The sequence below is a fragment of the Myotis lucifugus genome, unplaced genomic scaffold, assembly GCF_000147115.1.
Source record: "Myotis lucifugus unplaced genomic scaffold, Myoluc2.0 scaffold_49, whole genome shotgun sequence".
NCBI lineage: Eukaryota > Metazoa > Chordata > Mammalia > Chiroptera > Vespertilionidae > Myotis > Myotis lucifugus.
Genome location: NW_005871097.1, coordinates 6,802,383 through 6,819,172, shown reverse-complemented (window position 1 = coordinate 6,819,172; position 16,790 = coordinate 6,802,383). Strand labels below are relative to the sequence as shown.

General features: G+C 44.1%; 1 protein-coding gene across 1 annotated transcript in view; it reads left to right on the top strand.

Moving 5' to 3' along the window:
- The first annotated feature begins 1,228 nt into the window (after nucleotides 1-1,228).
- Nucleotides 1,229-16,790, top strand: part of FRMPD4 (FERM and PDZ domain containing 4) — a 250,140-nt gene continuing 234,578 nt past the window's right edge. The window contains 2 exon segments of the mRNA XM_023753743.1: nucleotides 1,229-1,233; nucleotides 1,919-2,035. Of these exon segments, the coding sequence (XP_023609511.1) occupies nucleotides 1,229-1,233; nucleotides 1,919-2,035 (122 nt within the window).

Sequence of the window (16,790 nt, the reverse complement as noted above, 5' to 3'; positions counted from 1 at the left end):
ATCTCTCATTTCCTTTGCATCGATAAGCTCGGCGGGGGTCTTGGGCATCGATGAGAGATCAGTAGAATTTCTGCAGGAGCCCCCGCTACGGGGCGCAGGCCTCCGGCTGGGAATGGTGACCACCTGTTGGTCACGCGGAGTCACTTCCCCCTTCCTCTTCATCTTGCGAAGGCACCGTTTCAGCAAATTCTCAGTAACCGCTCCTTCCGTGTTGCTGATGAGGCAAAATGCCAAAGCTGATATGTGGCTTTTCGCTGCAAATGACATGGAGCGTTTGTCTCGGCCTGAATGGCCCACCTCGCTTGCAGTGTGGTCACAGGCGCGGAAAGTTTGCCTTTTGTGAGAGGCGTTCAGGATACTGAGGCTTGGGTTGTTTGACCCCTAGACCCATAAAACTGGGAGTTTATTTTGACTCGTGGGTTTATACTGTGGTGTGATATCCACTTATGTGCCAAACTGTCCTAGAATCTTTTCTCAGTAATGCTCAGTTTCTGGAAAGTGTGCAGAACTTTTGCTCCAAATTGGCTTGTGTGTCCTTAGGAAACTTGCTTCATCCTGCTGAGCCAGTCATTGTTTCCTCGTGTGTAAAATGGGTCAGTGCATTCACCTCACAGGGCCTCTGGGAAAAGGCACCCGAGAGCCCAGCCGGTGTGGCTCAGTGGTTGCCGGGCATTAATCAAACCACTCTCCGGATATCAGACCTGGGCCTTTAAAAATCTGTCACATGCAAGACAAGTGTGTGGTGATAATTTAAAGAGAAACCCCCCCCCCCACACACACACACACATACACACACCTTATGTAGCTGAAAATACTGGTGGCAACTGAGCGCTCCAGGGTCATTAAGTGGGGGTTTCTTGAATTGAGGCTCATAGATCGGGGTGAGCCTCTAAACCATGCATGTCAGACTCAAAGGCTAACACGGGCCAAATAAACAAGGTGTAAGTGCATGTGGGCCGCAAAAAAACAAAAGCTTCAATTTTCATAGGAACGTAGGTTTATTTCGTTCGAGACATGCTGAATACAAAGGACTGAGATAAATGAGTCATTGTTAACATCTAATAATAGAACATTTTAATAAAAATTAATATTTTTCTTGAACATTAACTTACCAGACACTGAATAACTGCACAAATTAAGAAGTGTCACACAAATAAACCTATTTTTCTTCTCCTCTGAAAGCGAAATATTTCCTGTTGCGCACACCAGACAAGTCAGTCCAGGAATAATGACGTGGCCATCGGCTCTAAAATATTTGCTGCTGGTATTAGTGGAGAGAAATGGTGCGCCTGTGCGTAAAGGAAATGAATGCAACACGATGATAGTCATCAGTCATTAGCGAATGTTGTAGTTCATTATTAATAATTATGTGTAACAGGATACTGTAAAAATTACGTGAAGAAAGTTTTATTAAAACGTTTCTTACATACTGTTATATTGGCTGGGCCACAAAAATATTCATTGTGTGCTGCATGCGGCCTGCGGACCGCGAGTTTGACATGCTTGCTCTAAACCCCTTTGGAGGTTAGGTCAAAACTATTTCGCTAGCCCTGCCCATGTCAGTCAGTGGTTGAGTGTCACGGTTTGCTTCTTGGTCACGGCACATGCCCGGGTTGTGAGCTTGATCCCCAGTAGGAGGCGTGCAGGAGGCAGCTGATCGATGATTCTCTCTCCTCATTGATGTTTCTCTCTCCCTCTCCCTTCCTCTCTGAAATCAATAAAGAAGATTAAAAAAAAAAGAGTGAGCAAGATTCTATCCAGAAAAGTACAAAGCATGATACCTGACACAACATAGTCACGCAGTCAGCTGAGGATACAGCCCACAGTTGCATGGAGCAGGTCCTATGCGCCTTCTGGGCGTCTCAGAAGAAATGTGCAGGAGTCCGTTGTAATGATGCTTTTCTTTCTTCTTTCGCAGCCACAGGACGAAGTCTTCAGGCTGGCCACCTCCCTCGGGAACCTGGGGCTTGAACCAGGTCCCGCCCTATGGATGGGAGATGACGGCGAGCCGGGATGGCCGGGACTGCTTCATCAGGTAGGTGGCACCGACGACATCACGGCAAGATCTCTGGCTCTTGGCTGTCTCTGTTTGCCCCTCTTTAACAGACTTCAGCTAGGGACTCCTAGGCACTGGGAGGCCATTACACAGCCAACTTGACTTCCTGTGTTTTCTGTCTCTTGTCACATGGGTTTGCTTTGTTCCTGGCCAAGCACCATCTTAAAGTGACAGTTGCCGATATGGCATGGTAACCGTGGGCCAGAACAGAAGTTTTCCTTCCTAAATCCAAGGCCCGCTGTGCTCATTGTCTGAGGCGAACACAAAAGTTTGCCATGAGGAGTATCATTGAGAATACTTTGTACAAATAGTCAATACTGAAATGTAACTGACGCACCTATATCTAGAAAAGTCAGCTCAAAGGATGGTGCCCATAATGGATCGGGTCATGCATTTCTCACAGGGATATTGTTACCAGGAAACCCCCAGTTGGGCTCGGGCTGCCTGTCGCTGTGTCCAATAACAAAGGCAGGTGACTCATATAAGGCATTTATTGAGAAGGCCAGCACACCAAGAAGACCGCGTGTCTTACAGCAAGGTGCCAGGAACAGGATTATAAAGGGGAAGGGGCTAGGGTGCTATGTGCAGGCCCGGGGGTCTGCAGACGTCAGCTATTGTCCTTAGTCATGTTGACGAGATGATGTTTTGACTCCTGGGGGGTCGGCCTGAACATGCTTATCTGCTCTGCTTCCTGGATTCCCAGCTGAGTCACCTCCCAATCGCTTCGCACAGGCCTTGAAAAGGAAACTTAAGAAAAACTAACCCCCTATTCACATATCAGAAACTCAACCCCCTATTCACATAAGGATATGTATTCTAAGATTTAAAATAATGTGATTACTTTTCAGATTAATTCAGGTGCTCTATCTATCAGATTATAAGTCTCTCCCCCCAATCGATATTGGGTAAGATTTTGGATTGTTGTGGAAGCTCCTACTTTTAATTCTGATAAAATATGTATACTATAAAATTTGCCATTTTTATTTGTACCAATTAGTGCCATTATGTTCAAAGTGTTGTGCAACCATCACCAGTATCCACTTCTAGAACTTTTTCTTATCATCCCCAACAGAAACTCTATACCCATTAAGCCAGCGGTCGCCAACCTTTCGGACCTCACGGACCATGAGTGGTCTGTGGACCACCGGTTGGTGATTGCTACATTAAATAATAACTTTCTATTCCCCCTCTCCAACCCCTGGTAAACTGTATTCTCCTTTCTGTCTCTATGAATCTGTCTGTTCTAGATACTCACCTAAGTGAAATCATATAGTGTTTGTCTTTTTGTGTCTGGCTTATTCCACTCAGCATAATGTCCTCAAGGTTTATCTATGCTGTAGCACCTATCAGAATTCCATTTCTCTTTTAAAATTAATAATATCCCTTGTATATATCACATTTGCTTATTCATTCATCTGCCAATGGGTCGTTGGGGCTCTTGTGAACAGTGCTTCTATAAAGACCGGTGTACAAATTTCTGTTTGTGTCCCTGTTTTCCACTTTCTTGGGGGCCTAGTTGGGAGCGGAATTGCTGGATCATATGGTAATTCAGCATTTACCTTTCTGAGGACCCACTAAACATTTCCACGGTGCTCTGATGCTTTACAGTTGTATGAGAAGAATACTTATAAAACACTTCTCAGAACAGCAAGGGTCTGGCCTGCTTTCTTCTCCAACCTAAGTGAAATTCTTAGTTATGAGGAATGAGTGACATAGATTTGCAATCCGGAAGCACAGTTTGCCCTGGCCTAATACAATTGAGCAGAGATTGGTGGCCAAGGGGAACGAATCTTTCACACCGCAGGATGCATTGTTTTGTGGAGTGACCAGCAAACACAGGCTCATCATGAGAGGTGGGGAGTCATTTTTATAAGAATTAAAATACCTGCCAAGATTGGGGATTTGACCTCTTGGGCATCCCGTACCTTCATGCTTGGATTGTTGGAATGTAGCCAGGGAGACAATCACATGTTTCCAAGTCTCTGCAGCTCAGATCTCTTCCCTTCCCAGAATTGCTCTGGAGGGAAGAGAACGCCCCTCTTCAAAGTACAGTTGGGGGCTGAAGGGCTTGCCTCCTGGGTCCCTCCTGGGAAATTCAAGTTGCCCTTGAACATGACCCACTGCAGGGCGCCCTCATGTTGCTAGAAAGATATTTTTGTACCACATTGTGCCATCTATTTTGTAACATGGTTATGGGTTTATATAATAGACTCAGTTGTGGTGGCCTAGATGCTTTGATTCAACACAGTCAAAATTTCTGGCAAAAAAAGTAAAATTTTCAAAAAACATGGATCATGAATCTATGAAGGCATAGCTCAGACTTCTGTAATTACAGTGTTTTTTTCTTTTCCTCTGGTAGATTTGGGTTCTAGGCTATTTGATCAATAGATTAAAACCAAGACTAGCCCTGGTGTCATTTTAACATGGACAGTGGCCTAATGCCAGCTGTTGAATGTGTAAGAGCCAATCATCAATGTAATAGAAAAACCTATACTGATTACTAAACGGTAAGTTTTAGAACCAGATGATCAGTGTCACTTTTCCAAATCTGTGGATTTGTTTGTTTTTTTTACTTGAAAAGTAAATTTCCACAATCCTCAGAGTCAGTTTTAAGATGTCAAGAACAGTAGTACTTTGGCCTGGCTCGTGTCGCTCAGTGGGGGATCATCAACCTATGAACCAGGAAGGAGGTCAAGATCCGATTCCAATTCAGGTCACATGCCCAGGTTGCAGGCTCGATCCCCAGTAGGGCGTGTGCAGGAGGCAGCCGATCAATGATTCTCATCTTTGATGTTTCTATCCCTCTCTCTGTCTCCCTTCCTATCTGAAATCAATAAAAACATATATATATATATATATATATATATATATATATATATATATATTTTTTTTAATGTGGCTACTAGTCTAAAATCACCTGTTTTCCTTGCATTATTAAAAAAAAACAACACAGTAGTACTTTGGAAATTATTTGTACTTTCCTTGTCACTAATGAGTTTTACAAATAAAGGGAATCATTCTGACTTGTTTTTTCTTACCTGCTGAATAATGTCCATTATAAAGAGATACTCTAATTACCTGAGTTTCTGGGAGCCCCGGTTTGCAGTGTGGAGTATATCTCTACTCATTAGTTGTAGAAGTTAAATGAACAACTTGAAAATGAATCCATGGCTAGTAATTAGCACCTTTGCATTTAATTTTTCACTCTTTCACATCATCTCTTTGAAAGAGATTAGATGTCTTTTTTTTTTCTTTTAAAAAAATATATTTTTCTCTTTCCTCTCTCTAAAATCAATTTAAAAAAACATCCTCTGGTGAGGATTTTAAAAAGTCAAAAAGTCATATAACTCAAGCATTTACTTACTCTTCCTTTTAAAACAGGTAAATATTAAATACTAAATAAATGAATATTAATAAGTTTCTAAGATAGAATACTTCTATTGATTGACAGTAGAACTTTCCCAGTTCAATAAAAGCCACACAATTTGTGTGAATTCCTGATATGATGAAAATCCCAACGTTAATCAATGATCAGTCCTCTTTTTATTATTATTGACTTTAGAGACAGAGAAAGGAAGGGAGAGAGAGAGAGAGAGAGAGAGAGATTTGTTGTTCCACTTATTGATGCATCCATTGGTTGATTATTGTACATGCCCTGACCAGGGATCGAACTGCAACCTTGGAGTATGAGGACGATGCTCTAACTACTGAGCTGTCTGGCCAGGGCCTAGATCATTGATCTTAATCCGGAAGTAGCTCTCTATTCTTTTTATGTAAAAAAAACCCCAACAAAACCAGGTTTGTTTGCAGAGATGAAAAACCAATGATGCCAAAATGAATATTACGTGTCACTCTTGCATTCAAGGTGGGCGGTGGGTACTAGACAAATATTTCTGCTGAGCAGGGCTGCAAATATGTATAATAATTATAGAATAGAGAGCATTCTGTGTTATTTATTTTCCATTCCTTCGTTAAATGGAATGAGAACATGTTTGTTCATGGGGAGTGGGGAGAGTTAATGCAAAAATAATGTGCTTCATAAGTTTGGGGGTGTGATGTTTGTAGATGGAGACAAATGGTAAAACCAGGAAAATATGCAAACACTAGCTGGCAAGGTTGATTATGAGGTGAGTTGGAGTCTGCGGATAGGCATGGCGGGGGGGGGGGGAAGACTAGAGGCTCATTCCCAAACGACATGCCCTGATTTCCAAGTTCACGTTTTGGAGGCTGATGTTTTCCTGTTTTAACCCGCTGGTTTTCTGGCCCCCTCCACCCTGTGAGCCTACAGAAGTAGCCCTGTGTGCGTATTGGACAAGACACACTGTTCTGTTATTCTACCCGCGGTTCCCATGGTGGGCAATTAAACGGTTAGCATCGTCTTAATGCAGAATTCAATTCTGAAACCTGAATAGTGGAGATTAGTAACGAGATGTGGAAACTTCCGCTTTATCCTCCAATATCGACTTAGCCCGACGTGGGAGAAGGTTAGTCATTCCGATCCGCCAGTCAGTTCTGTGGTCAATGTGCAGTTTTTAGGGGGCCCATCCATCTCTAGGAAGGCCTGATCCGAAAAGAGACACACCCCCTTTCGTGTTAATCACAGCAGAAGACAGTTAAGTCAGTGTGGCAGGATTCTGTCCTTGTGGAAATTAGAAATGGTGCCCGGCTGGCGTGGCTCAGTGGTGGAGCATGGAACTATGAACCAGGAGGTCACTGTTCGATTCCCGGTCAGGGCACATGCCCTGGTTGCGGGCTCCATCCCCAGTGTGGGGCGTGCAGGAGGCAGCCGATCCATGATTCTCTCTCATTATTGATGTTTCTATCTCTCTCTCCCTCCCCCTTCCTCTCTGAAATCAATAACAATCTATAATAATAAAAGTGTAATATGCTAGTGAGACCAGACAGCCGAACGACCTTCCGGAGATCCTTCCAGATGGCCTTCCGGACGAAGCCAGGGCTGCGAGGGCCGAGCCCCTTGCACAAATTTCGTGCATCGGGCCTCTAGTACATATATATATATATTTTTAAAAGAAATGCCAAAGCCTTACCTCATCCTTATGTGTGATTCTCAAAGTATTCCCACTAGGCCAGTGGTTCTCAACCTTCCTAATGCCGCGACCCTTCAATACAGTTCCTCATGTTGTGGTGACCCCCAACCATAAAATTATTTTCGTTGCTACTTCCTAACTATAATTTTGCTACTGTTATGAATCATCATGGAAGTATCTGATATGCAGGATGTATTTTCATGGTTACACATTGAACATAATTAAAGCATAGTGATGAATCACAAAAACAATATGTAATTATATATGTGTTTTCCGATGGTCTTAGGCGACCCCTGTGAAAGGGTCGTTTGACCCCCCAAAGGGGTCGCAACCCACAGGTTGAGAACCGCTGCTCTAGGCTCTGCCTAGTCTAATTCAAGTGTCCCAAAGAGGGAAGGAGCAGTGGATTATCTTCAAACATTGTTTCCTAGTTCTAGGGCTGTTCTTCAGTATTTTTTCCTCAATCGTTACCCCAAGTTTTCATAAGAAGTCTCAGTGTTATTCTGCGGATGAGACCCTGAACCCTGACTCAGTGATGTTTCTTCTGGAACTTTTCCTTCTCTAAATGTTTCGTAAAAAGTCAAGAAGCGTTCCTTTATAAGGATGGGTGTGGGTGCCGTGGTTGCCTCCACTGCCTTGTAACATTCTCATATTCGAAGCACATGTCAGTTTCCCACTATGTCAAGCCTACACTGTTAATGCACATCCGACAAAAGACAAATGAATCTGCGCGATTACACAAGTTGTTCCCCTTTGTTTGTGGTAATAAAATGCAGATCTTTCTGGAAATTAACTGTTCTGCCAATAAAAGAAATGAGAGAGATCTAATTGAGGTAGATTGCTCTATTATTTTGTTAGGTTTTAAATATCCACAGTTAAGCGCCTGCTCATTTATTTAGATAGATAGACAGATAGATAGGAAGGATTGGCATTATATTAAAGAAGAGGCCGTTTGCCTCACTTCTGTGGTTTGGGGAAGAATTCTTAAATAAAATATATCGCTGGCAGTGCACACAATGAATTCTGCATAAAGTGCCGATCATTGCCTAATGGCGAGAGCAAGTGCCATTTAGGTAAATGAATTCCTTAGGATGCGAGCATCCAGACAAGGGGAGGAAGGTAGAGTGTCATTTTGGAAATGCAGGAACAACGTACGCGTGATCGTGTCATTGCTGGAAACGAGAGGTAATCACGTCGTGTCAACGTGAAAGCTCCCGAGCGGACCATTAGGGGCTGTTTCTCTCCATCTCTGGAGCAGATTTGTTTTCTTGCGCGTCTGACAAAACTCCTAGCCGCTGAGTTAATCCTCTCTGCTCCTCGCGGGAAGGGAAGTGTGCAGTGCTCATGGGAAGGCTGTTAAAGGAAGGCGGTGAAATGACACCATCATCCCAGCTCTCACTTGGCACATGACACAGGGCTGTATGCTGAGCAGAATTGTCCCCCATCAGAGGCTCTTTCCTTGTCCTGTCCATTCGTTCTGGAAACATTGCTGCCGGCCCGGCCGGCGTGGCTCAGTGCTTGAGCGTCCACCTAGGAACCAGGAGGTCATGGTTCGATTCCGGTCAAGGGCACATGCCCCTGTTGCAGGCTCAATCCTCAGTGTGGGCCATATAGGAGGCAACTGATCCATGATTCTCTCTCATCATTGATGTTTTTGTCTCTCTCTCCCTCTCCTTTTCTCTAGCTCTAAAATATATAAAAATATATTTTTTTAAAAAGACACCCTAGCTGGTTTGGCTTAGTGGATAGAGCATCAGCCTGCGGACTGAAGGGTCCTAAGTTCGATTCCATTCAAGGCCTCATGACTGGGGTGTGGGCTCGATCCCAAGTGGGGGGCATGCTGGAGGCAGCCGATCAATCATTCTCTGTCATCATTGATGTTTCTATCTCTCTCTCCTTCCTTCCTCTCTGAAATCAATAAATATATATATATATATATTTTAAAATATATATATATATTTTAAAAACGAACGTTGCTGGTTTTCGTAATCTGGCCATCATTCTAGCCCAGTGGTTCTCAACCTTCCTAATGCCGCGACCCTTTAATACAGTTCCTCAGTGTGTGGTGACCCCCAATTTCATTGTTACAAATGGAACATAATTAAAGCATAGTGATTAATCACAAAAACAATATGTAATTATATACCTGTTTTTCGATGGTCTTAGGCGACCGACCCCTGTGAAAGGGTCGTTCGATCCCCCAAAGGGGTCGAGACCCACAGGTTGAGAACCGCTATTCTAGGTGAAGTCCCTCAAACACTGGGCCTCCTGTTCCGCAGGCCCAGGTCGCTGAAGGGATGGAAATTTCTGTATTTCCTTGGGCCACTTGACGACAAGGCACTTTTGGGGGGAGCCGTGGATGCCTGCTGCACTGAGGCGCTCTTTCTGCTCCTGAGCTCTTCCCGTGGCCCCGAGGGATGTGCACGAAGTGGGTCACAGAGTCCTTTCGGAGTCACAGGGAGGACAGGCACCTGGGTGAGCAGGTTGCCGTCACAGCCTGTACTTGAAAGGCTCGCTCGGGGCGGCCTGCCCCCTCCGTGCCTCGGCGTGGCCTTTGGATCGCCTCCTCCCGGACGGAGCCAAGCCTTGCAGAGAGCAATTTTGATGTCATCGCCCGGAGCTGGGGCGCAGGCAGGACACTGTGGCCTGTGCCAAGTGCCAAGTGGGGGTGAGGGTGTCGCTGCCAAGTGACTTGGCTGAACTTCAGAGGACACGGGGTCACCTCTGTGGCAGGTGTCTGTCATTGTTGTCTGCGCTCCCGTATAGCAGGAGAGGGGGCTGGGGACAGAGGGCTGTGCTGTGGCCCACCAGGGGGGTGGGCTGTAGCAGTTCCCTGCCAAGCCCTTGTCCTCTAGCTCCTCTCAAAGCTTGAGTGAGCGTTAGCTGGTGTGGGTCAGTGGATAGAGCATCAGCCTGCAGATCGAAGGGTCCCGGGTTCGATTCCAATCAAGGGCACGTACCTCGGTTGCAGGTTTCTCCCTGGCCTGGGTCCTGGTCTGGCTTGTGCAGGAGGCAACCCATCGATGAGTTTCTCTCACAGCGATATTTCTCCCTGCCTTCCCCTCTCTCTTCTACTCTCTCAAAAAATTAGTGGAAAGCTATCCTTGGGTCTGGATTTAAAAAAAGTTGTCCACCGCGTTTTGAAGAAATTCTGCTCATTACCCTTGAGGAAATGTATACAGCTCCTGCATCAGTATCCCCAGTTCACTTTTGGTGATGTTCTGCTCCAGGTTGTTGTCTTGGCTTCCATAACACTAGCCCCTTCGCTGGAGGTTGCTCCTCATGTGCCCTCAGCTGGTTGTTCTTTTGAGTTCAACTTTTATACTTCAGTATCCCCCATTGTCAAGCATACATTTCTACTTAGAATCCTCAACAAAGACCCAGGGTTCAGCCTTTCCGCAGTGGCTCAGTGGTTGAGCGTGGACCTATGAACCAGGAGGTCACGGTTCAATTCTCGGTCAGGGCACATTCCCTGGTTGTGGGCTCAATCCCCAGTAGGGGGCATACAGGAAGCAGCCGATCAATGATTCTCTCTCATCCTTGATGTTTCTCTCTCTCTCTCTCCCTCTCCCTTCCTCTGTGAAGTCATCAAAAATATATTTTTTAAAAAAGAAACAAGGTTCATGAATTTCAGTATGCTATACCATTTGGTTTATGACCAAACACTGCTGGCAACTCATGACTGTTTTTATAGAGGAGATAAAGGAGATTATCAGGGATTGGTTTGCACTGCACAGCATATTGTCTGGCCAATAGCAGGTGATTAATAAATATTTGCTGAGTAAATATTTAGATATATTTATGTAGGAGTCGATGGATGGATGGATTAATGGATGAAGAGTAGACTTTTTCTGAATCATTTTATTCACTAAGTTGTTACTACAGATGCTGATACACGAATCATTGAGTGGAAATTATCTCTAACTTGCTGATGAAAAATATCACTCCAAAATACAGACTGTAATGAAGCTATCTTTGTGATAATGTGATTGCAGTGTATCCCAGCAGTATGTGTCATAGAATCAGAAAGCACAGAAATTCAACGTAAGAACAGTTTAGCTCTTGTCCATACAAGGAGTGTAATGGTGGGCCATCATTTGGATACTATGAGCCTCACTTTTCTCATTATAAAATAATGTGTTTAGCCTAGAAAACTCTGTCAGTTGGCTATTTTGTGAGTTATAAGCAATTAAAAATTCTTAACCAGTTTAATTAAAACACAAAAAGAATTTCTTGTCTTTTGTACCTAAAAAGTAAGTGGTGAAACTGTTATAGCCTCGAGGAGCCTCGGGGCACATGACAACTAAACATGATATGATATCCTGGATGACATTCTGGAACCGATAAAGGACATTAGGTAACGTCGAAGGATATTTGAATAAACCGTAGACTTTAGTTACTAATCATGTAGCCATACTGGCTCATTAATTATGACAAATAGTAACTGATGCTAATGTAAAATGTTAACAATAGGGGATAGTGGCTGACAGATATACAGGAACTCCCCGTAGTCTTTAGAATTTGTTTCGTAATTCTAAAAGTGATCTAAAATAAATTTACATATAAACATGCAAAAAGGAACCTTTAGACCCTTCTTCTCTCACAGAGAAACTGAGGTAATACATGGACCAATGTGCTTTTGTGAAAACTCTAGAGACCAATTGAGAAATGACAGCACCCAGACCAATGTAAAAGGAAGAGGAATTAGCCGAAACCGGTTTGGCTCAGTGGATAGAGCGTCGGCCTGCGGACTGAAGGGTCCCAGGTTCGATTCCGGTCAAGGGCATGTACCTGGGTTGCGGACACATCCCCAGTGGGGAGTGTGCAGGAGGCAACTGATCGATGTTTCTCTCTCATCGATGTTTCTGACTCTCTATCCCTCTCCCTTCCTCTCTGTAAGAAATCAATAAAATATATTAAAAAAAAAAAAAAAAAAAAGGAAGAGGAATTCCAGCAAAGGGGGAGGAGCATCTATTCTTGCCCCGCCCCCTGGTCTGGCCCAGCGCGCTGCAACCAGGAGGAAACCTCCCACACTGCGGATTTTTCCTCAGGTCAGAAACAAAGAGTGGATCATGCATCCCAAGTTCTGGTTCATCTGAGGAACCGGTGTCTGTCTTTGAATGCTGACGGAGCTGTTGACCTCATGTAGATGCTCCTGAAAGCAGATGTGATCACCATGGCATGTTAGAGCTTCAGTTCCATGGTCACATTCCAGGGTGGAAAAGAGATGATGGGCTTCTGAAAAGTAGGAACAAGCTACTTAATGAATTGAAAATGACTAAAACCACACAAACAAGCCCAAGGAAGACACATCCTCAGAAAAGGTTTGGGAAGTCCTAGAATCTCAAGATGGGCTGAGCAGTGAAGGATTGTCCTGAACAAAGCCAGTCCATAAAGGCTGGAAGAGCCCAGCTGGAGTGGCTCAGTGGTTGAACGTTGACCTATGAACCAGGTGGTCACAGTTCAGTTCCTGGTCAGGGCACATGTCTGGGTTGCAGGCTTGATCCCCAATAGGGGGTGTACAAGAGGCAGCCAATCAATGATTCTCTCTCACCATTGATGTTTCCATCTCTCTCCCCTTCTCCCTTCTTCTCTGAAATCAATAAACACATATATATATATTTTTTTTAACAGATTGGAAGATATTTTTTTAAAAAAGTAATATACATAATAATTCAAGAAGTTCCAATAACTGCAACCAAGATATATCCCAAAAGACCCACACTGAGACACATTATAATCATACTGTCAAAAGTCAAAGGCAAAGAGAAAATCTTAAAAGCAGCCAGAGGAAAAACTTATCACCAAAAAGGGAGCTTTCATCAGATTCGGCACGTTTCTCCGCAGAAGCATTGTCTGCTTGAAGGAGTGGGATGATAAAGTCAAAACGCTAGAAAGAAGTCATAACCAAGAATAGTGTTTCCAGAAAAACTGTACTTCAAAATCCAAGGAGCAATTTAGACTTTCTAAGATAAACCAAAGAGCAGGGATTCATTATTAGTAGACTTGCGCTGCGAGAAATTCTAAGAGGAGTCCTTCAAGGTGAAAGCAATAGATGCTAGATTAGCACAAAGCCAAGTGAATTATACAGTTCTCCAGTGAATATGAATACATGGACAAATATAGAAACCTATATTAATAGGGATATTGGTGCCTAAATTCACTTTTAATTCCTATGCCCGTGCTTTTGCGATGATTTTCACTTTCTCTCAAACCTGTTTTCTTTTTTATCTTCTTCCAGAGCGCCAGCCACAGCCTCTTCTTGCAGGAATTTGAGTTTCCTTGACTTGTTCCTTCCTCTGCTCCTTATTGTTCCACTCTCCTCCATCCTGCTCTTCCCAGGGTCACCCTCTGAGCCTGAAGATCTTTAAACCCACATTTTGAATAATGACTCCAATCATTTACATGATGGAACTGTGACCAATGGCTGAAAAATAAAGCCTTTAAGAAATAAATCATTCTGCCCTAGCCAGTTTGCTCAGTGGATAGAGTGTTAGCCCCTGGACTGAAGAGCCCTGGGTTGGATTCCGGTCCAGGGCACGTACTTAGGATACAGGCTCAATCCCAGGCCCTGGCTGGGGCTTGTGTGGGAGGCAGCCATTGGATGTCTCCCTCTCACATTGATGTTTCTCTATCTCTCTGTCTCTCCCCTTTCCTTCCATTCCCTTTAAAGATCAATGGAAAAATACCCTTGGATGAGGATTAACACTCTTTTAGTTTAGATTACCCATGTTCTTTCCCACACTTGATTGCTGTATCCCATATGGTTGCATTTGTAGGAAAATGACCTCCTAATTATGTAATACTAGAGGCCTAGTGCACGAAATTCATGCACGGGGTGGGGGGGGGGTCCCTCAGCCTGCAATGACACAAGCATTCCGTGCCCAGACTGGCCTCATCACCAGGGCGATGATCCAACTCCCCCCCCTCCCCCGCAACTCTGTGCCCGCTGCCCACAGGCCCTCGCGGCCGGGGTGGAATGCTTGCCTCATTGCCCACTCTTAGCGGCTGCCCCCCCACCCCTCCGGGACTGGGGCACTCTGGTGGGGCTGAGAGGACTGGGTGCTGCCATCTTTGTGATGTAGTGATGGTTAATTTGCATATTACCCTTTTATTAGATAAGATTTTTTTCCTGTGGAATAAAAATGAAGGTGCAGGAAAGTCTGGTGTTTGGGGTCAGCTCTGGATCTAGGCTGCCTGGAGTTGAATCTTTTGTATCTCTTCCCAGTTACATGATGGTGGGCAAGATCCTTAACCTTTGTGTAGCTTTCCCCCTCATTAATAAAATGGGCATAATAGTAGCACCTACTCCATCGAATTGTAAGAGAATTAAATGACTTGTTCACGTGAATTGGAAGAACAGGAAGTTTCATTCACATTATAGCCTGTATCAGTACTTCATTCCTTTTCATGATTTAATACCACTCAGTTGCCTGGATAGGTGACATTTCATGTATCTGTTCATCAGATGATGGGCGTTTAAGTTGTTTCCACTGCTTGAACTTTCACGTAAAAATCTTTGCCTGTGAGCATATGATTATATTCCTCTTGGGTAGACACTTAGGGGTGGAATTGTTGAATCATTTTGTTTCACTCTTAAAGAAACTGACAACTGGTTCCCATTTTGCATTCCTGCCAGCAATGTATGAATGTTCCAATTTCTCCACATTGTCACCGACACTTGTGATGACATGTCTTTTGATTCGAGCCATCCTAGTGGGTCTGAAGTGCTGTCCCCCTGTGATTTTGATTTCAATTCCCCTCATGGCAAATGATATTGGCGTTCTTTCCTTACGCTTCTTGGCCATCTGCATGTCTTCTCTGCATAACTAGCTATTCAAATGCTTTGCCCATTTTTAAATGGGGTCATTTATCTTCTTATTCATAAGTGGGAAGAGTATTTTTTACATTCTGGATGAAACATCTCTTCCGATTTCCTGAAATACGTTGTAGTGCATTTTGTCCCCAGTCTGAGAGTGCCTCAGCGGAGATCGTTTAAAGCTGGAGGGCCTTAAAGTGCCTCCTCACAGAAGCAGCACTGATGAGCAGTTCCCATGGGCACGCGGCCCACTGTGGGGCCTCCTGCTGGGGTGGCTTCCTTGGTGTGACCGATTCATCCAAGCGCACTTTTTGTCACTCTCCCAACAGCAAGAGCTGGGTGTGCAGCAAGGCCTGGGTCTGACCGTTGTCATCTGACCTGAATTTTCATTTCAAGTTGCTTCTGTCCTCACCTTTGCTCCTGAAATCCAGAGCAGCCAGAGTCTATAATGAGATTCTTCTTTGCTGTATTCTACTTCTTTTTAAAAGAATATATTTTTATTGATCTCAGAGAGGAAGGGAGAGGGAGAGAGAGATTGAAACATCAATACTGAGAGAGAATCATGGATAGGCTGCCTCCTGCACGCCCCCTACTGGGGATCAAGCCTGCAACCTGGGCCTATGCCCTTGCCTGGAATCGAACCGGGGACCCTTCAGTCCACAGGCCTACACTCTATGCACTGAACCAAACCAGCTAGGGTGCACCTTCTTTTTTTAAGAGAATTAATTGATGGGTAACAAAAGGAATATTTTAAATTTCTCGAAGGAAGTCGTCGTATGAGAAAACAGTCTGATTTTCCACTAAGCCAAAAAAATTTCTTATGCTTTAAAAAATGATGTTGTCACCCGATGGTGTGGCTCAGTGGTTGAGCATCGACCTATGAAGCAGGAGGTCATGGTTCGATTTCTGGTCAGGGTACCTGTTTGCAAGCTCCATCCGCAGTAGGAGTCAGCCCATCAATGATTCTCTCTCATCATTGATGTTTCTCTCTTTCCCTCTTCCTTCCTCTCTGAAGTCAATAAAAAAATGTATTTTAAAATATGTTGTCTTGTACATCAGCATGCCTATCACCGAGAGGAATCACTCACAGATGGCACTTAGTAAATTGTGCATCTTTCACAACACGCTTGGCTGTAACTGCTGCCTCCGAGAGTCCTAGGAGTGTCAATCCTAGAATTCGAACGCAAAAAAATAAGGAGGAAAATGTTTTTTTCTTATCTACAATCTGCCTCCATCTGCTACACCCAGTCAGAGTCAGGGGTTATCGTGTATCCAAGATCAAATTTTAGAAAGCTGGGGGGAAATAGTCAAGCGGTCCTTGAAAATCATGGTCTTAGCTCATCATTTTCTCTTTTAAACTGTAAACGCATAATCGGCACATCTCTGGAGGGATAAATATTGGTCGAGTAACTACGAAGGTCCCACGTACCTCATGGTGCTTAATTAAAGCTGTTACTGACTTTCCACTTGCTGGAAAATGACATGCTAGAGGCATCTTTCTGGCTGCGTCTGCCCCTGGAGAACTCAGTGAAGGTGTTTCCACTTATGTTGCCTGGTATTTAGCCTCATTTCTTCCTCTGTTAATTTGCATTTCTGTTTATTTTATTGGCCCTGCTTCTGTTGCTGTAAATGATCCTTGCCAATCCTTCGGGCTTAGGGCTTGCAATATCAATTGGCCCTTACCCAACATCAGAGCTCTGAGCTAAAGGGGGTTTGTTAGTGTGCTATTTTGTTTTGGTTTTGGATCTTCCTTCTTCATGAAGCACAAGAAAATCACCTTGGCCTTGGAATCTGGGTGTTTTTTCTATTGTTGGTCAGCTGGTTGATTTTGCTTTGCATTTCTGAGACCTCCGCCACTCAACAGAAA